This window comes from Ptychodera flava, chromosome 6 (assembly GCF_041260155.1).
Source record: "Ptychodera flava strain L36383 chromosome 6, AS_Pfla_20210202, whole genome shotgun sequence".
Lineage (NCBI taxonomy): Eukaryota > Metazoa > Hemichordata > Enteropneusta > Ptychoderidae > Ptychodera > Ptychodera flava.
In genome coordinates, this window is record NC_091933.1 from 41061168 (window position 1) to 41083588 (window position 22421).

The following is a 22421-nucleotide window of genomic DNA, read 5'->3' on the forward strand; positions in this document are numbered from 1 at the left end:
AAACCCTAAAATCTAAAAGCTTAAACTCGAAAAAAGGCAAACCCTTCAGTTTCGGAACTGCAGCTCCATAAAGCAATATATGATACCACGGTACTACCAAAAGAGTGTGGTACTACACTGCTCCTAGCTTTGCATGGCAGGGCTGTGTGTTATCAACGTTATACGGCCTGTGGTAGGAGGCCGTATAACGCGCGCTGGTAACACACAGCCCTGCCATGCAGAGCTATAGGTCCATGGTGATACTGATACGCTCCTGCTTGGGAAAACAACACCGAGACTTGTGAATTGCAATATCAACATCCTTCTGATCCTTAATATATTTTTCATAAGCCAATAAGTCAATCATTTAAACATACAGACCTTTATTTCCTGAAAATGATAGGCTAAAATGTACAGTGTACGTCCAGAGAACTTCTTGGTACAGCGCGAAATAGCCTAAAACTAAATTGTTAACAAACTTGTATGCGTTGAAGGAATTTGAATATTTTTAGAATGATGTTCACAGTCACACTTGGAAGTAGTGACAATTTAGTCAAGTTGTAAGTGAAACATATTTGTGAAAATCATCATTAAATTAAGTACTTTCAATACTTAGACCTCAATCAATTTTGACAGTCAGGAAGAACGGACAGAAATAATTGAGTGAAATTAATGACTTACGTGACGAATCTCTGACTTAAAATGACGTTGAAATTATATACTGTCATTTTCCAGAATACATGTACGTACCAAGCTTGCAGGTCAAGTGCAGAGGGTCAAATATGATGTGAAATGGCCCAGAAGAAAGTTTTTAAATAGCTTTGAAACAAGCGGACTGCCAATCTTGTTTAGTGGTCATCTAGTACCAAGACTTTAACTCTTTTACATAATGCTATGCTTGGTGTCTACCTCCATGGTGTACAACATACCGGTACATGATTCAACACTCAGCAGAGGACTGCAGTTTCATATTGGAAATATTTGTGAGTTCACATGGTGGTGTAATCTTACATCCCTGCTCAGAAATGGCTAATATTATGATACTTTGGACAAAGCTATTTTTGTCAACATTTTACAGTACTATCTTGTCAATGCACCAATTATAAAAATATTCATTGCCACAATTTTAATACTTCAACAGTGCAATGGTCATGCTGCTTGACACTTGAATTAAAGAATCTCTACTAGATATGTACCAAGTTAAAGGGACAAAGTTGCTCATTATTGACATTATTTTGCCATTAAAATTTCTTTTGATAGATTATTCTCACTGAAATATGCTCACTCTCTGGTTATTGCAATTCAATTCTCACTTTTTATAAGGCACATTAACATGTGAAATTTACTGTGACAATTTTTGGTATATACCTTTAATTAAATTATTGAGTGACCACATGTTATATCCATGCATGTATATGAGTTGAGCTGTGACAACCAGAGATTGCAATTTAGCCCATTTCAGTGAGCAGCAGAAAAGCATATATATTCAACGGAAATTAAAATGACCAAAATTTTGTCAAAAATGAGTGACTTTGTCCCTTTAATGGCCAATGAAAATGGCTAAATTCCATGTTTGCTGTTTTGTTAGTTTTGCCTGTCAGTCACTGTAATTTGAAACAATGGTGTATGGACAAGATGTTGGTTTTGTTGTTTACTTTGCAGGTCAGAGTTATATAAATTCATAAGATTTCAGAATTTTTCAGTATTAGCTGCTGTATTTTAGCATGATATGCTCTGTATTGATTCAGTTTGTCAGCCTAGCTTGATGACACTTGAGCAGTGGTGTCATTTTTTTGTGTCCAGTGAAGTCTAAAACTGTTTTTTGTGGTTTGTTCCACATTTACAAGTGTGCTGACAAAGTGGAAAATAGAGCATTTCATCAAACTTGTGAAGAAAATCAAACAATGAATTAATTTAATCATAGAGTTTATCCTATGGTGTTCCCCAGAACAATCCACCCATACCACACTGGAAAAAAGAATACCAGTACTCCTTTATCTGGTGATTGGTTTACTAAGTTAACCTGTTCACCCCAATTCCCTGTAAACAGGTCCACACTCACCATTGATAACAATGGATTGGGCCAAACCATGGTGGTGAAAGGGTTAAACAGTGTAAGAGTTAAAGAGTATATTAAACCATTATCATAACAATCAAAATGCATACCCGTTATTGTGTAGGCAGAGAAATCAGGGGTTTCCCTTTATTAAAAGTACTGAAAAATCTGTAGCATAGAGTTATCGAGATTTTTTCTACAAGATTAGTTTTACCCATGCTGGTCAAATGGGACTGACACCATGTCATTGAAAGTATTCTTAGGTAAGGCTGACATCCATATCTAGACTTGTTCTTGTCACAAGCAGAAGCAAATAAAAAATTTGCAGACATCCCTTGCTGGTATCCATCTATATTGCCCTGTGTTGTAAATCCCCACCTCAATTTTTGATCGTTGAAGATTCGATCAATTTGTAATATTCTATTTTTTTGAAACTGGGGGAGGGTCACAAATTTTTCAGCCTTGCTTTGGGGGAGGGTCATAAATTTTTCAGCCTTGCTTTGGGGAGGGTAATAAAATTTTTGGTCACTCTCTTACGAAATCCCCCCCGGCCCTCCCCCTGCTAATTTACGTCCAGTCCCTTAGCATATTTGCAAATATCAACGCAATATCTATATTTGCTTTCTGAACATGTAGTTACCGGAGTAAATTTTATCCGGAAACTTTATTGATTTTTTTTACTTTTGTCATTAGAACTGTACGTTTAGAAAACTTTCATTTAGCTACTCCTCCTGTTGTACACGTTTTGTGTCAAGAAGGGACACAAACACGGATGGCCTAACCTGGAACGTATTTGAAAATAATTTTCCATACCTCCATGACAATATCTACGCGAAATCTGTTTGCATTTCAGGACATGACAGTACCGGCCTTGTTAGCACATATACCCACACCACACTGAATTTCCTGTGGACATTTTATTGTTTGGTGTGACGCTGTCGGAAATGTTTTTATTAGTTCCTCCTGATGTTACTTACCACAGTGGACTTCCAGATTGACTTGGTGTTCATTTAGATCCAGACTCTGATTAAACTCCACCACAATATCAAATGGCTGACCTCTTCTCACGAGTAAGTCGTTTGCTTCATAGTCTGAAGTGTGGTGGGCTTGTCGATTATCGGCAAGTCTCAAGTCAACAGATTTTACAACGATGTTTATTGAACTAGCTTGTTCTGTAAGAATGTTGAAAAACGTGTTCTGTCAATAAAACCAGGGGGTAAAAATCTTGATTCTATCTGAATGGTAAAAACAATGTTTGATAAACTTGCCATCGTCTTAATTTTATTAGATTTCGAGCCGTTATTACTTTATATATATAGTTTTGAACAAATGCAGGTTTGACCGCCGCGTAATCATTACGGCGTGTTTTCAGACGCATGCATGTAGGACGTGCATTCAATTCAATGCAAGTGACCCCGCGTGTCAGTTTCAGTCAATAAGCGACCTCGCTGAAAGCGAACTAACTGTTGTTATTTCACGCAGTTCAAGACGAAAATAACACAGCTGCGTTGCCCTCATATGTTAGGCATGTAGGTATCAATTTTATAAGGGCTTGATCCCCAGATAAACGACAGATGCTGTCGTTGATGAACTTGCTGATGAAGATACTTACATAATAATATACGCAACAGATGTGGTATATCATAGAATCAACACGTTTAACAATACAGAAACTGACCATATGGACAGTATTTTCGATGAGCTACACTATTGTCTGTTAACAGCATACTATTCGAAGGTAGCGTTGAATATAACATGACTATTTATATCACAGGTACAATACTCCATTCCCGGGACTCCATTAATCAACTGCAGGTCCCTGAGCTGCAGATAGTCTTATTTTGGCTGCGTCAGCAAGCCAGTAAGGGAATGTATATGTGATAAAAATTGAAGAACAAATAATTGTGATTGATACAATACACTTGCCTCTCGGCCGTTCTACTTTTCGTAATGCAAAAAAATAGTACAGAGCCTGGCATATATTTGATCACGGGGAAATAGGCTAATATCGTGAAGAACTTTCGGGGGACGCCAAAAGTTTGCGATATTAGGTCTAACGATAAATTTTATAGATTGTGTCGTCGACGAAAGCTTCATTGTCAGCCAAATAGCTGTAGAAACGGTGCGACATACATCTCAGAATCGAAAAGCATTATACAGCACAGCTGTCAATTGTTATTGTGATATAAATAAAACTGAAATATGCCTGACGGTAGAGTTCACTTTCCCGACGTACGTGTAAACAGTCGTCACGATTCATTTATACCTACCTTGTACAGGTTGCCTCCCAAGGGATCCCAGCCAATACAAAACCTCACGTAAAGAACGATAGAAGTATGTTGAAAACGAAGACTCATTTCGCTGAGTTACTGCATGAGGTTGCTCAACTCGGCGGCCAGTAGCTGGAATGTTTCTCCGCAGGCGTTCCTCTCTCCGATTCGTGCGAGCGACGTCGGTCGATGAGCTTCTCGACATAATGGCTATACTTTGACGTCGGCAGTCCTGAGCTAGAGAGTCACGAACCTAACAGCCGTATACCTTCCACACTCTCACTGGTTTCCTGCTCCCAAATCGATCCCAATAAATCACCGTTAATCTCGATAAATGAGCGCAGTCGACCAATCACACTCGAGCAGTTTGACCTGGACCAGTCTGCTCTTACCCGTCTCCGATTGATGGCCCTGCACAGAGTTCAGCGACTTATACAAATATATCAGATGACAACGAATAAATGTATGTGAGTGTATGTATGTGTGAAAGTTGGTAGCAGGTATGTGTTCAGTTTACTACAATTTCTGTGAAAGGTGAAATATTATTCTATCTGTAATATAATTTTCATAACTGATATAAGCTTGAGTCATATACTTCGTACGTTGATTAGTTAACCACTTCGTAAATTTAAATATAATAAGAGAGAGAGAGAGAGAGAGAGAGAGAGAGAGAGAGAGAGAGAGAGAGAGAGAGAGAGAGAGAGAGATCCAAATCCATCGGAAAATCGCAAGTGAATGATACTTGAATAGGCATGTTGTAAAACTTGCAATTGGCTTGTTTTCATTTCTAATGTATGTGGTACGTGTACGGGTGCATAGTCTGTGCCAATGTGTTCATTAACTGCAGAGTATCGAAAACTTGTCAATCTATCACTCAATACATGTTAAAGAGCATTGTTAGTTTTTAGATTTTCATGGTCAGCCACTAATGTTTTTTTAAATTAATAACAATCAAGTGTCAAATATATGAAGTCTGTAATTGTTTAATTTGATTTGTTCAAGTTTCAGTGAAAGCAGCAACGGAGTTTTATTTTTTAAATCACTTTCTACCTTGTTGGAGGTAAATATATTCCCTAAAAACTATTTGTCCGACAAATGTAATATTAAGTTAGGATTAGTTTTATTTTTCAGATTACTACCTTTTTGGAGGTAAAAATATTCCCTAAAAACTGTTAGTTAGGATACACTTCCCTTGTCTTTTCTGAAGTAGATGCATTAAAACTGATAAATTTATATTTTTTATCATATCGATTTTTCTATGAAAATCTTGCCGTGTGGCAAGTTGTAGTAAGTAACTGAATAACTATTTTGCACTTATTTGACATTGCAATCCGTCCATTCAGAAATTCACTACTGTATTTTATATCAACATGTTCGCCCCTTACAATGTACTCATAAATTGTGATGTATGACCGGACAAGCCCCTTTTTAGGTTTGCGTTGTAAATGCCTTTCTGAGCGATGATTTATCTAGACGTCAAATGGAGAGAGAATTGTCTGAAGGTATTGTGTAAAGAAGGGACACAAATACGGGCGGCCCAACCTTAGCATATTTGCAAATATCAACGCGATATCTAGATTTGCTTTCTGAACATGTAGTTACCGGAGTAAATTTTATCCGGAAACTTTATTGATTTTTTTTACTTTTGTCATTAGAAATGTACGTTTAGAAAACTTTCATTTAGCTGCTCCTCTTGTTGTACACGTTTTGTGTCAAGAAGGGACACAAACACGGATGGCCTAACCTGAAACGTATATGAAAATGATTTTCTTTAGGGACTGTTCAGTTTTTACGGCCTGGGGCCGGCAAAATCTTGTCGCAGGTGTTCCACAAAATATAGACCCCCCTGCATTTTTCGTGAAAAAGATGACCCCCACCCCTTTGTCAGACGAAAAAATTTGATGACCCCCACCCAAGGCTGAAAAATAACCAAAACCCATATGTCAAATTTACCCGCATGGTATGGATTTGAACTCCAGTACGCGGCGCACAAACTTCCCAGCCACATCCATGCAAACGTCTGTTAATTAGGACAACTGTAAGGCAATTTTTAACTTCATTTCCATAGACAACATGTCCATGGACATTGAATTCAGTAAACTTTATTGGAGTGGTTCGCCAAAGGCAGCCCTCTGGTTAAGAGGGTCATGGGCCTTTACATAAAGTCAACTTTATTCTAGTGGGCCACCAAAGGTGGCCCGCCGGTAAAGAGGGTCGATTATGGGCATTGCATAAAGTAAACTTTACTGGACAGGGCCGCCTTCAGTGGCCTGTTGGTTGAGAATGTCATGGGCCATTACGTAAAGTCAACTTTAAGAGGGTCATGGGCCATTGCATAAAGTCAATTTATTGTAGTGGGCCGCCGAAGGCGGCCCGCCGGTAAAGAGGGTCGATCATAGGCATTGCATGAAGTAAACCTAATTGGAGTGGGCCGCCAAAGGCGTCTGCCCGTTAAGAGGGTCATGGGCCATTACATAAAGTCAATTTATTGTAGTGGGCCGCCAAAGGCGGCCCGCCGGTAAAGAGGGTCGATCATGGCCTTGGCATAAATTGAACTTTATTGTAGGTATTATGTTTTTGAAAATGTGGTGACCCCCCCTTTCCTACCAGTGAAAAAGCGATGACCCCCCCCCCCTTCGCGGATTCCAAAATTACGATGACCCCCCCCCTGGATTTTGCCGGCCCCCCGGCCGTAAAAACTGAACGGTCCCTTACCTCCATGACAATATCTACCTGTCTACGCGAAATCTGTTTTAATTTCAGGTCATGATGTAATGAAAGTATAGGGCTTGTTAGTACAATACCCACAACGCAATGAATTTCCAGTGGACATTTTATTTTTTGGAGTGACGCTGTCGGAAAAGTTTTTTATTTGTTCCCCCTGATGTTATTCTTCGTGCGCCCAATGACGTCAGTATGACGTCGTATGTAACTTACCACAGTGGACTTCCAGATTGACTTGGTGTTCATTTAGATCCAGACTCTGATTCAACTCCACTACAATGTCAAATGGCTGACCTCTTCTCACGAGTACTAAGTCGCTTGCTTCATAGTCTGAAGTGTGGTGGGCTTGTCGATTATCGGCAAGTCTCAGGTCAACAGACTTTACAACGAGGTTTATTGGACTAGCTTGTTCTGTAAGAATGTTGAAAAACATATTCAGTCATTAAAACCAGGGGGTAAGAATCTTGATTCTTACTCAATGGTAAAAAACAGAAAAAACAAAGTTTGATAAACTTGCCATTGTCTTAATTTTCACTATGTTTTAAATTGTTTGTTTAATGCTCAATGTTAAATGGTATAAGCTTGAGTCATATACTTTGTACGTTGATTAGTTATCACTTTGTAAATTTAAATATAATATGAGAGAGAGAGAGAGAGAGAGAGAGAGAGAGAGAGAGAGAGAGAGAGAGAGAGAGAGAGAGATCCAAATCCATCGGAAAATCGCAAGTGAATGATACTTGAATAGACATGTTGTAAACTTGCAATTGGCTTGTTTTCATTTCTAAAGTGTGTGGTACGTGTACGGGTGCATAGTCTGTGCCAATGTGTTCATTAACTGCAGAGTATCGAAAACTTGTCAATCTGTCGCTCAATACATGTAAAAGGGCATTGTTGGTTGTAGATTTTCATGATCAGCCACTAATTTTTTTTCAAATTAATAACAATCAAGAGTCAAATCTATGAAGTCTGTAATTGTTTAATTTGATTTGTTCAAGTTTCAGTGAAAGCAGCAACGGAGTTTTATTTTTTAAATTACTTTCTACCTTGTTGGAGGTAAAAATATTCCCTAAAAACTATTTGTCTGACAAATGTAATATTAAGTTAGGATTAGTTTTATTTTTCAGATTACTACCTTTTTGGAGGTAAAATATTCCCTAAAAACTGTAATATTTAGTTAGGATACACTTTCCTTGTCTTTTCTGAAGTAGATGCATTAAAACTGATAAATTTATATTTTTATCATATTGACTTTTCCATCAAAATCTTGCCGTGTGGCAAGTTGCAGTAAGTCAACTGAATAACTATTTTGCACTTATTTGAAAAGCATCCATAAATTCTAGTACTGAGCAAATATTATATGAACTGCCACTGTTTAGTTATATTTTGACTGTGACCACAGTTGAGGCAACAGTGCTGTAAATGAGTCTGTAGGTTTCTAGCTGAATTTCCAGTATTTCTTTCAGAGAGGGTCTGTGTAAAATATCATAGCAGTGTTTGTATACCAGTATGTACGCAAAATTACAGGTTCCTTGGCCTTGAGCTTTCCAAACCATAAAATAAACCTTAATATCCTTAATTACAAGGTTTTAATAATTGCTGACGAATAAATGCCTTCCTTGCTTTGCTTGCAGTTATGCGCTAAGAATTCGTATGACATTTTCGACTATGTTATTGAGGAAAGTTTTGACAAGCATTATCAGTGATCACGAATGTTGTTTACCTCATCATGTTATTTTTCTAGAGAAGGGAAAAGTTTTATGCTTGGCGTTGCAACATACGTACATATATACACTGTGAATTCAGATGATCGTAAATTTTAACAGGCTGAAAAGCATGTGTCCTTTGATGGGCAAAACTAAACCCCAAAAACGAGATCCTTGCACTGAAATCCTGTATAATCATTTTATGTGAAGCTTTTAGATCACATAATCATTTTAGGACAGTTTTTACTAGCGAGTCACACACATAGGAATGCTAACGAAAGTGTTCTCAGATTTAAAGAGAACAAATGTTACTTCAGTGAGAGAAGTTACTCAGCATTGTAAGAGTTTCTTTAGCATATTGTTCACAGGGCAGAACACTAATATTTCAAATTTACATGACTTTTACGGGAACATTTAATAACGTACGTAATAAGCGTGTACTAGTTATTTATTTTTTTCGGCAGATACTTCTAATTTTCAGCGATGTACAGTTCTACCGTTCAATAAAAAACCTTCAATTTTCCAAACGCCTTATCTATTTCAAATGATCTGTCTCTTCAGTAAATCCAGGTTTATGCAAAGTAATGTATTTTAATGACTCAGGGTCTGCTGACTGTCCAGAGATAGCAGTGGGATCTGAAACGTTGGATAATTGCAGTGTTCTGGACGTATGACAGACTGTGACTCACGGATCAAACATTTTCTGTACCACTTTTTCTCTTCAGCGTAGGGGACCGAATTCAGTCAGGGAACATTTCAATGCAGATCCTAGCTCAAGGTGCAATATTTAGTATTTCAAGTGAATTACACATATATTGCATCACATCTTTCATTTATTGTACAACCTTGTATTGTACACTGCCCTTTGCAAAACAACCCATGAGTCGGAGACCAAAAAACAGTATGTTCAACGTACAGGATTGTTTCAAATTTGGGGTTTTAGGTTGGTTAAGGCTATTCTTTCAATGTTTTCCTTTTTTCAGAGTTACTTTGCAAAGTGTTTTTTGTACAACTGATTTTTTTTACCCATATTGAGTGGTAACATGTACCAAATAGATTTTTTTATGTATTTCGTTTTCTCACAGAGAACATGTAACATATATTAGGGTTTGTGTTCATGTTTTTCTGACAGATTCATAAACTGGATAGTGTGTGTTTGCATGTTCATGGTTTTCTCATCATTTTGTTGACACAGGTTGGTTGTCCCGCAATAGCTTCCTCGCCGTCACTTCTGCAGCTTGTGCGTGATAGAAGAACAACGTTAATGACGCATTTCCCTTTTAAACCAACTGATATTATCAGTATCAGCACTACAGTATACAAAGCATGGTATCAGCTTTACAGTAGTGGCTCTGCAGTGGGCAGTTTACGTTGTACATGTACACCGTAATCCCTCTGTCACAACTACAGCCACGGTGTGATTCATTGGACTGATATTTGCGGTGGGGTGGGGTGCAAAATTGTGAAATGGACCTAATCTAGGTAAGAGGCAATTTCAAATCTACATCGCGATGAAGATTTTTCAAAGTTTGTTGTTATGACAGACAAAAACAGAATAAATTAATATATTAAAACAAAGTGTTTTTTCAGTCATAGATTGTAGAGAAAATTCCTGCTTCTCTTGGGTCTATGGTTAAGGGTATGAAATAGGCCCGTTGATATCACCAGGAAAGACAGTGGGTGAAAACTCCAGACGATGTTTGAACATTTCTATGGAAACTTCGGACTCATTATCCCGTGTATCTAGAATTACATTACGTATTACCCGACACACTCAACATTTAGCAAAATCAATCTGGAATAGGCCATATTATGAGACAGTGCGGTTATCAAAAACATGAACGCAGTCTACGTGAACGGACCAATTCGCAGCTTTTATAATTTCTCACATAAAGTTTCCATATGAACGTCTGCAGAAAAGTTCATCAAAATTGTTGTCTCGTATACATAGCAGAGAATTTTTTATCAGAACTGAGCATTGTCGTTTTCATCCACGGTACAATTAATTTGAAATGCAACTTCTATTTGGAAAATTATTAACAAGGGTATCCTGTTATGTGCATCGAAAGACAAAAATCAATCATTACATAAGTAAGATATTTCAGTTGATCTATTTGAAGCAAATGCTTGAACTTTGTCTAACCGTTGCCTAATTGCATCGTATTGCTCGAAGTTGAAAAATGGAGTTCCATAAACAAATATTTGGGGTGAGTGCTTGAGCCCAGTCATGTACTGCAAAACTTTTGCTGACAAATAATGATAATCCTGGCGCTTAATTGTAAAAGACAACCAAGAACATCAGATATATATCCAGTGCAGGCTATATTGACAGTCTCAATTGAATTTTCCAGCATTTAGGGAGTAAGGAATAGAAACATGAGCAGAAGTACAGCAAATAAAATAATCATATTACTAACCGTGTCAAATAGAAAAACTAGGACCCGGTACATGTAAAACAACAGGAAAAGTATTCATTAAAATAGTAATCATAACAGGAACTTCAAGCTAGATCTTGTGAAAAATGCAACATGGTATGAAAATATGGGGCGTTTGAAGGGCGCGCCGAAAATGAATAGTAAGCTCAGGTCTTTGGCCTAAATGACTGAAAATAACTGTCGATCGGTTAAGCTTATTTTCTTTACTTCATATCTGCTTGTAATTTCCTGCCATCCTCGACAGCATTTTTTAAAAAGACATCTCCTTGATTTTGTTTGAAAATCTTCCCGACAACTCCTTTTTCAAATGGTCCACCTCTAAAAGTGCTTGGCTTATTTTCTGGGAAGATAGGGACTCTGCAATAAATGTTGGCAGGAACGTGGCAGCCGAAACTTCATACCACAGGGGGTTGTCTAAATGTCCGTCCCCAGGGGTGGGTAGGTGTTTCGTTGTATCGCTAATAGATATATTCTACCAACCTTTGGTGTTTCGGTCTTAACTTAGCACTGCCCTTGACAATCTTGCGTATACGTTTTATCAACATGCTGCGTCTATTATCTGATGAGTTTGAGTGCCTAATTAGCCAAAGTAATCAAGGGTAAATTACTAATCTGTAGACGCTCTCACCAGATTATCACCGGATTAAATATGACAAAGTCAATAACGAACGCACCAGCAAGGTATCTTCAGTTATACCTTGCTGGTGCGTTCGTTATTGACTTTGTCAAATTTAATCCGGTGATAATCTGGTGAGAGCGTCCACAGATTAGTAATTTACCCTTGATTACTTTGGCTAATTAGCCTAGGCACTCAAACTCATCAGATAATAGACGCAGCATGTTGTTAAAACGTATACGCAAGATTGTCAAGGGCAGTGCTAAGTTAAGACCGAAACACCAAAGGTTGGTAGAATATATCTTTATTAGCGATACAACGAAACACCTACCCACCCCTGGGGACGGACATTTAGACAACCCCCTGTGTTCATACTGGCTGGTAGTAGTCGAGTGCGCCACCATAAGACTTCCTGCTTCAACTCCCGCGTTATAACCCGTTACATTGCAGGGATTGAAGGTTTGAATCGCATCAGGCTGACCCCACAGCTGGTGACCTTGCCAGAGACATTCAATCACAATCTGTTTGCGCGCGCGGAAGGCAATGTTAGGTTTTGCCAGCTTATGTTTGCATCATCGTTCGGTTAGCAAAACACGAGGGACGTTTTCCAAGTTCCAGACAAAACTTGTCATTTCGATATGTCTAGCAGTAACAACACAGGTGCCTGTGGTAGAGACGATTCGGGGGATCAGGGTCTTGCGAAACAGTTCAAGTCTGATTCAGTATCTATAGCAACAGACGAAGAGAATGAAGACGACGTAACTGTTCAAAATGTACCGTCAGAGTCAGAATGCAAGGAGTATAGGATTGGAATGTGTCAGCAATCAAGAGTGTGTGGGCGGGATCGTCATCCACATATACGCTATCCGTCAGCATGCAACTGGGATCAAAGCCACATGAGCAGGCTACACTTCGAGTGTCACTGCTTCAACGTGGCAAGATCACTGCACATAACTGGAATATGGCCCGGGACCAGCATTATCAGTGAATGGTTATCTTCTGACGAGGATTCCTTACGGCGCATTCTCACTGAGGACGAGAATGGGGGTGATAAAGACTATGGCGCTAAAATGAACGATTCGCCGGGCATTGTATCTGCATTCTCAGGACATGCAACTACCCAGATTTTTGTGGCACGAGAGCTACCAAGTAAGGCTGCGTTCACAAAAAACAGTTAGGGGGGGGGGGGGAATTCTAAAAATTTTAGAGGTAGTAGAGGGGGGGGGTACTTGAAAATTTTGCTCTACCTGTAGGGGGGACTTGAAAATTTTTGGTTCCCTTTTGTGTTTTACATTTTCTAATTCCAAGTTTTTGTATGTAATTCAATGAAAAATGAATACCATTTTTATGTCATCAAAATGTTGTAATGTTAGTAATAATTTAACAAAATCTAGAACCATTTTGTCACATTTCATGACTTTTATCTCGAAAAAATCTAAACGTGTGATTTGTCGTAAAAAACAAACTTGAGCCTAGTAACAGGGCAGAAGCTGCAACTGTTAATGATTTCTGCAATATTTCTATGCAATATAACAACTACAGAATCTTGCTATCTCCCCACAGCATGCTCAAAGACACAATATTTAGCCTGTATATATAAATATAAATATGTATTTGGTGATAATTTAATTGGAGTCCAGACTGACAGTTGTCAGTGATACAAATCCATGGTACACATACATAGGCTGTGATAGCAAGCTGAATACTAGACAATTCAACATGCTGGGGAGTAGAACAAGAACGCAGTTGTAAAACTGAACAAAATATTGCCAAAATTATATCAAAGTTAATACAGCTACTGCCTACGGGTAGTGTCACTATCATTAATGCTCTGCTACTGCAGTGTCACTGTCACTGCATACCTGAACAGTGACAGAGATAGCTCTGACTCTGATGTACATGGTAGTTGAAGAAGAGTTGCATACCTGAACAGTGACAGAGATAGCTCTGACTCTGATGTACATGGTAGTTGAAGAAGAGTTTGGGTCAAATGACGCTCATGACAGTGAAACATAATTGTACACAAGATCAGGCAGAGCACTGCAACACATGCAAGAACACATGGAAATCTTTGAATTCTTGCATATGAGAATAATCAAATATTAAAGAAAAAAGATGGGGTCACCGTGCTTGATTTTCTAAATTTTCACATTCCAGTTATAAAATGATACAGAAGTAAAAATTTGAACAGTAAAGACTAAAAGAAAAAAAATATGTAACCAAATTGAATTATTTATTTTTAACCAAATTTGCAATTATTACACCCAAAATTTCAGAGATTAAAATATTTATTTGATGGAATAGTTTAACCTTCCAGTATTGTCAATTTGGAGTAGCATCTAATTCATATATGTCTTGTAGTTTTGAAACAATTTTTTGGTAGGTCACTGTGCAATATGGCAATTATCCAGAATTCACAATTTGCCTACTCTCTCATGATTGTCATTTTGTGTGCTCTTCAGCGGGAGTAATTGACCTGGCCAGAGTTGGATTAACTCAAGTTGGCTTTTAGACCAATAAATCTAAAAAATTCACTGATGCGTTTAAAGAACTTGCCTTGGGAATATGACTATAGAAAGTGCTAATACAGGAAGTGTTGAACACCTTTGAGTGGAACCGCGCAATACAAGTTTATTTTTTCTGCACTCACATCCTTTACAAACATGCGGGACTGTGATAGTTGGGGGGGGGGGGGACTTGAAAAATTTTGACCATATAGAGGGGGGACATTTGAAAATTTTTAGGGTTCGGGGGGGGGGGGAATCTGAAAAAAATAAGATTTCAAACAAGATTCCTCCAGCCCCCCCCCTAATTGTTATTTGTGAACGCAGCCTAAGAAGCCCTACGAGTATGACGAGAGTGTGTCCGGCTTTGGCTACGCCGCCTCACACCTCCAGTGTAAACTGTGTAGTAACTTTCGCCGTAGACTGAGCATGGGTAATGGTGCCACTGGAATATTTTTGCATAGATTGTGAATGTGAACTAAATAAGGGTTTCCAGAGGGTTGTTTACATAAGCAGATTACAATGTGCAAAATATGATTTTATTAATTTTAATAATCATAATTTATTATCAATCATAATTTTAACAACAATGTTTCTAGAAGGCATTTACACAAAATAGACGACAATGTTTGTAAAAAAGCAAGATTTTATTGTTCTGTAGAATTCATGTTAATAATTTATTAATATTCATAATTAATTTTTGATCATAACTGGAAAAATCAACACAAATGATGTCTAATTATAGCCTGTGTAAGGATTATATACAGAAAAATAGCGTCAATGACACTGTAGCTCCCATCCTGGACTATTTAGTGTATGTATATTTGAGGTCAAAGGTCACCGAGGTCACGTGACATTTTGCTAAGTTATCCCTATATACCAAAAATCAGACCTCTAGCTCTATTGGCTCGCTCAAAATTAGATATGCGCTTATTAATTAATGAGGTACAATATGTGGCGTCATAAGGTGTCCCATCATACCATACATGAAGGCTGTAGCACTTGTGGTTACCGAGTTATGGACAAATATGTATATTTGAGGTCAAAGGTCACCGAGGTCACGTGACATTTTGTCAAAAAAATTGTATTGCTAAGTTATCCCTATATACCAAAAATCAGACCTCTAGCTCTATTGGCTCGCTCAAAATTAGATATGCGCATAATTAATGAGATACAATATGTGGCGTCATAAGGTGTTCCATCATACCATACATGAAGGCTGTAGCACTTGTGGTTACTGAGTTATGGACAAATATGTATATTTGAGGTCAAAGGTCACCAAGGTCACGTGACATTTTGTCAAAAAATTGTTTCGCTAAGTTATCCCTATATACCAAAAATCAGACCTCTGCTCTATTGGCTCGCTCAAAATTAGATATGTGCATAATTAATGAGGTACAATATGTGGCGTCATAAGCTGTCCCATCATACCATATATGAAGGGTGGTAGCACTTGTGGTTACTGAGTTATGGACAAATATGTATATTTGAGATCAAAGCTCATCAAGGTCACATGACATTTTGTCAAAATATTGGACTCACGGATGGACGAACAGACGGACATGACCCAATCTATTTATCACTGGACTTCATCCGTGGGGACTAAATATTGTGTCACTGCATCCTTTTTGCAATATGAATACGATGAGAAACTAAATTTTTATTTTTCGTGGCCTTATACATGGGAGTCTATGGTAATCTGCCTTATACATGGGAGTCTATGGACGTGTAAACTAAAAATATGCAAATTTCACCACGATTTGCCCAAATTTGGGAAAGGTCACTTCTATGCACTTCCATACCAAGTTTCAAATCAATCGGACTTGTGGTTTCAGAGCAGGAGATTTTTTGACCAAAAATGGGAGAAAATTACAAAAAAATTCATGAAAAATAGCAAGTCCAAGATACTGACCCAAGATGTGCACAATCATTTCATATCAGCCCAAAGTACTACATGCTAATTTTTCATGTAATCTGCTCAGTGGTTATTGAGTTTTTTCAATTTTGACTGTTTTTACATTTTTTCACTTAATTTGCATATTTTTGGCAATGACAACTTCATTTGAACAAAATCTCATCTACAGCCCATCATCCGTGTACACACCAAGTATCAAGATGAAATGTACAGTGGTTTTGGAGTTTTTGATGTTGACGGACAGACATACAGACATACAGACATACAGACGTACAGACATACAGACATACAGACATACATACATACAGACATTTCCCTAGCCTATAAGAATAGCTTCATTGCCATATATACATATGGCTATGGGAGCTAAAAATTAGTTTTGATCATTCACATATTTTGGGGGATCAAAGTGCCAAATGACAGTACAGTTCATGAAATATGTACTATATGGCAGTAATTATCATGAAATTGCTCTTGCCATCATACCTTTATAAGACTATAATCTGTAGCAAGTTACATCATTTTAATACAGCAATTTTGAATGTACGGTATGCATGCTTAAATATGCAAAACATTGTTCATATTCAGTTCTCACATAAATCCCAATATATTCATATCAGAGTGAGATCAATATATGTGACAGGTCTCATCAAACTCGATTTAGAAATTCTGGCCATGTATTTCTGAATTGTTGAAGTTTGTTAAATATACAAAAAAGTTAATTGAAAATATTTTCCAAATCACTGTTCGTTACATGATGAATATCTGCTTCAAGTTTGTTTCATATTTGATTCTGAAACGCTACATTTAATTATTCATTCACAATGATTTGTTGACATTGTCTTTACTTAAATATAGACTGATATTATTCACAGTTGTCAAAGGAATGATACAAAAAATGGATCAAATAGTGTCTGAGGGTAGTTGGGGGTGGGGATGGGGGTGGGCTCACACTTGGGCTAAGTGTCAGTAATAAGCAATGAACACCAAGTAAGTTTTACTGCTACCAGAAGAGTGGTGATCGAACTATACTGTGTTGGTATCAGAGGTGGATGTTAGTCATTAAGGTTCTCAAAATCTTACTTTATCAATATGTTGATTGCCTTCCTTTCAGATCATCTGCAAGGAGAGGAAGATGGTTTCCTACAATTATTAACCTCTTTAACAGGAAAATATGACATAAAAACAACTGACAAAAGGACTCTCTATACAGCTGTTCATAGTGTAAGTACATGTACACCATCTGTGATCAAATCACTGAAATTTATGTACTTATTATTGAATGCTTCAGTGGCAAATATGGCAAGATTTAAAAAAAATACAGCTTGCTAGTGATATACCATGCCATTAGCTTTGCAAGTGATTGCAAAGAAAATGTCACTTGTTTCCAAAATAGAAACTTTTAAAGCCCCAGTAGATAAATGTTTTGCACTTTGCTGATCAAAAATACCATCCAGTCTTCGGAAAGATGTTTTTAATTCCTGTTCTTAAGCCATCTTTTCTTTGAAAATATCACAGTTATTCCTGTTCTTAAGCCATCTTTTCTTTGAAAATATCACAGTTGCAATCCTTGGCTATGCATTTGGTTGATTTTCCACAAATGCATTAAGTGTGAAAGTGAAGTATATGAATAAAATTTCAGTTCCTTAGCCCCAATGAACTAATTCCACCCTTTGAATAGCTGTGACAATCTGAGATGGCCTATAACTGGACTCATAGGTCAATCATCCATCTAAGACTAGGTTCTCACTGCACAAGTTTACATATCAACATATCCCTAAGGGGTCCAGTTGCTAAAAGAAAGCTATTGGAACCAGGCGGGCCCCATAAGAGATTAAAGACTAGGCTCTCACTGCACAAGTTTACATAATTAACAACATACCCCTAAGATTGCACTCACAAACACCTCTGGAGGGGGGATAGGAGATTTCAGGAAGGACTTGAAAAATTTTTACAACATGCCAGGGAGGGATCTGAAAAAAACTGACATTACAAAGGAGGGGGGACTTGAAAATTTATTGAATATCAAGTTCCTTTTCAAATACCTTCTGGCACTTTCATTTTCTGCCATTTCCATTTTCGGTGGCGTTTTTTGGGTGCAAGTTTTTGGGTATAATTTATTGATGATCCAAGCAGCCAACCTGAGGCAAAAGATTTAGGTTGTCATGATTTCTACCTACCCAACCCTTCTGTTGTGCACTGTTATTGTTCAAAACTGTCCTTTATAATGACTAAAAGTTTCAACTTAACCTTTTAATAACAATTTGGGAGATAATTGATAACATTCTTTCATTGACAATACATTGGATGTAGGTCAGTGTGAAATGTTTATGTTGCCGTATGTATAACAATAATGTGAAGTTTGGCCCATGGTCCTACTTCCTTGAGATTTGTCAAAATATTAATTTAGAGGTGAGAATAAACAATTATTATCTAATGCACAAGAATAAATATGCAGCTTTAAATAATGGTTTACACAAATAATTGATAATGTAATAGAACATGTTGTTACAATTAGACACTGATGTTGCAGTTTTATTGTTGTAAAAGGGTTTACAGAACCAAAACACACTGAAGATTGCCACTGTTCACAGGAGTACATTGTTAACATGGATCAAAACCTGCCAGCATTATGGAAGTGGTGCACTTGCTGAAAAATTCCTGGATGAGCTTGTCGTTGGCCTTGTTAACTCTGCAGCCCAGGAAACAGCATGTCCTGTGATAGTGAGGTATGTATTGTGTTCCAGTTCACCTCCACCACCATCATGAATACACTGCACTGAATTCCATCAGATGTCAAGTACGATATCTCAACCAATAACTCACATGTTTGGGTCCCATCAACTTGCTTGCATTGCTATGCCTATCCATCTATATCTGGTGTATCTAATATTTCTAGGTGTGTATACATCAACTGTGTTCAAACTGCTACATGGCTTTTGAGATTTTTATGAAAGACCAATTGTGGTAGAGGGCAACAAAGTAAACTTTGAAATACTGTAACCTTGATTTTATCATGCAGTTACATCTAATAGTGCACTGCTCAATTTTGCATGAGACAGTCTTACAAGTATGGTGTACTAGAAAAAGTAACCTGTGCTATGCATGGGTGGTCCTGCATTGCCTAAATTCACAGCAAATTTGTTTGCGAAGGCAAAAATAGTGTTTTGGTGTAGGTGAATCAATAAGGTTAATTGGAGTGAAAATGTATGTGTTTCTAGCTTAAACTGTAGAATGTAAGTAGTGAAATTTGGCACGTGGTCGGTCCATGGCGCTGGAATTAGGCTTACCTGTCAAGGTGCTCTATATTCAAGATGGCTTCCAATAATATTGAATTTCTACTAATATTGTAAGTGACAACATTGGTTATTGACATTGTACCGAGCATATTTTTAATTTCTCTATTTTTCAGTTTCTTTATTTCTTCATTCCTCTATTTTGCTATTTTGTGATTTTATCACTTATAATTAGCCCATTTCTGAGACGTTGAAATTCTTCGTTTTTGAAATCTGTTGATCAGTTTTGACAGTGCTATTGATAGTCACTTGTTTTTATTTATTGCAGTGTACGAGATTCCACTGAGCGTACAATATCAGTATGTGGACAGTCCATCAATATAGCAAGTAATGTTGAAGTTTCTGGAGGATATGAAGGTGTTCTTCAGGTCATGACCTTCACAAATGTATGTATTTCAAGTACTGTAAAAACCCCATCAATTCAACCACTCTATTAATTTGACCACCCTATTTTTTCTCAAAATGTAATTTTATTTTACCCTATCAGTTCAACCACCAATGGAAATTGGGACTTTCTCAATCTCTAATATTTTGACCAACCAATTATGACATACTGTTTTGAACATTTTATTTTCAATAAAATACACAGAACAATACGTCTAAGTCAGAACTTCAGGAAAGTCACCTTTATATGTTTAATCATCCAAGATGGTAAGCATATCACTTATGAACTGTCAAAAACGTTGAAATCGCTAATAATTCAACCACTAAAATTATTTTGGCTTTACTAATTTTCTAATAATTGAACAATTTAAAATCGTAATTATTTTTCTGTCTGGTCCAATTGATAGGGTTTTTTATGGTATATATAAATCTCCTGTAGCAAAGAGTAACAGATCAGATGTGATACATGGATAATTCCAAGCCAATTGAACAAATTTGATATGTGTGAATAGAGCATGCTTTGTAGTGTATGGCACAATAAAAGAAGGTTACCATGGAAAAGTGAGTGAGTTGCAGAGGGAAAATAAATCAGTCAAATAAAAAGTTTATTTATCCCATTAGACAAGATAATTAAAGGTACCTGTTTCCTGCAGGATTCCATTTTAGAGATGTATTTATCGCAGAAATTAAACATTTGGAGAACATAAAGGACCATTACTAAAGTGTTTAAATATTGAACAGGTTGATAGGGCTATCAATACTTATGGTTACTGTTTGAAATTTTGATCATATTTCAGATGTTATTTTTGCAGCTACGTTAATCTAGCATCCACTTTTGTTCATTTGATTATATTTCAGATATTCTTTCTATACAGTTATGTTAGTCTAGTATTCACTTTTGCACACTGCATCTTACTTTGATTTTCTCTTATTTCCAGAACAAGGCACTGTCCGGACCAAAGAGTGTCACACGAGGCCTTCCTCATGCCCTACCACAGATAGCAGGTGGGGCTTTGGCTTTAGCGACTGACAGTCCATTTGGTAATAAGCACTACAAGACTGTTTACCAGATGTCAGTTCATGCTACTCATTCTGATTGTGAAAATGATGATGATCAGGTGCATGTGTTGCTGGTGAGAAGTCATGTTGCCCGTACAACTCTGCAACGCATGCCAGAATGTCCTATTCCCAATCCACTCAATAGATCTTACATTCTGTATGAGAAAGTTGCTTGCGGAAAGAACATTTACAGTGAAAGCTTCATAACCTTTGTGTATCTTGCCATTAAGGCTGCAATGGTCCTTTTTCAAAGTTGTTCAGAGCAAGCACAGTAGAAAACACTGGTCACTGAAACTTAGTCAGACAGATTGGGTCAGATCTCTGATAAATGATAAAGTAATTTGTTGTGTATGCTCTGCTTATAAAGGCTCTGAGTCAACAACTGTAGATGGTCTTATATTTATGTAATCATAAGGCTGATAAAAATCTAAATTTCAATGCATAAAAATAGCATAGCTGAGATATCATCAGTCAGCACTATCAGGCTTACATTATAATATTTCTCTGCCATTACAGCTGTATTTGTTGACACAAAGGCTGAATCACATACTCTTGATTTCAACTAGTTTTCCTAGGACAAGCAAGGTGCTATGAACAGAGTTATTTTTTATTACATATTTATTTTAATATTTTTGTAAAGCTGTAATTCTGACAACTTTTACAATTAGTTTTTCACTTGTAATCACCCTGCAGTCACGTCTTGCTTATTCTACTTTTCCTTTTGCTTGGGTTCAGTTTTTCATGACTTAGTAATTTTTGTGTTTTTCTTCAACTGTAAGTATCAGTGTCTCAGTTTTTGTCACTTTGGCATTTCTAATTGCACAGATGAGACCATATCATTTTGTATTGCATAATTCTGCCACTACTTTCAGTTGATAACTATAACTATACCTTTGACTCCTTCCCAAACCACAGATTTAAATGTATGAGTTTTATAGTTGATGTGTATTCCAACACTACAAAGTCCAACAAATTTTACATATTTGGAAGTTTAACCATGATTGAGTTGGGCACCTGTTATTCATTTGTCATAATAAAATGTGCGTATGTAGTCCCAAACAGGATTTACACGTTATTGCGTACATTATAAAATTAACATTATAAATTACAGAGGAATGATCTGTGTATATCATACATACATTACAGTTACGATCAGAATGATCCCTGTAGGCCTATCAGATACATGCATATAATTACAGTGGAGATCATACATATGCATTACAGTGGAATGATCAGTTTTTATCATATTAAAGTGGAATGATTTGTGTAATTGCACATATGAATTGCAGTGAATAATTCTTATATCAGACACTTGCATTATACAGTGGAGTGATCCTTGTATCTGACGCATGTGTCTTAAGTGTCCTCCTGAAGAAGATGGTCTATGACTGCTAGTCAAATCAGAGATATATGTAGCTTTTTTAGCTTTTACTTTTACCATTTATATAGAGAGAAGATAGTCCAGTTTAAAAACTCTATG

At 37.1% G+C, this 22421-nt stretch overlaps 2 protein-coding genes across 2 annotated transcripts in view; one reads left to right on the forward strand and one right to left on the reverse strand.

Moving 5' to 3' along the window:
• Positions 1–4716, reverse strand: part of LOC139135808 (protein-glutamine gamma-glutamyltransferase K-like) — a 35526-nt gene extending 30810 nt beyond the window's left edge. The window contains exons 1-2 of the mRNA XM_070703536.1: positions 4306–4716; positions 3013–3207 (exon numbers count right to left, since the gene is read on the reverse strand). Of these exons, the coding sequence (XP_070559637.1) occupies positions 3013–3207; positions 4306–4510 (400 nt within the window). The 5' untranslated portion in view covers positions 4511–4716. The remainder of the gene's footprint in view (positions 1–3012; positions 3208–4305) is intronic.
• A 7535-nt stretch (positions 4717–12251) lies between these two features.
• Positions 12252–22175, forward strand: LOC139135809 (uncharacterized). The gene is made up of 5 exons (XM_070703537.1): positions 12252–12932; positions 17317–17426; positions 18753–18931; positions 19767–19884; positions 20821–22175. The coding sequence occupies exons 1-5, from the start codon at positions 12422–12424 to the stop codon at positions 21214–21216; spliced, it is 1314 nt and encodes a 437-aa protein (XP_070559638.1). The 5' UTR covers positions 12252–12421; the 3' UTR covers positions 21217–22175.
• Positions 22176–22421: the final 246 nt, after the last annotated feature.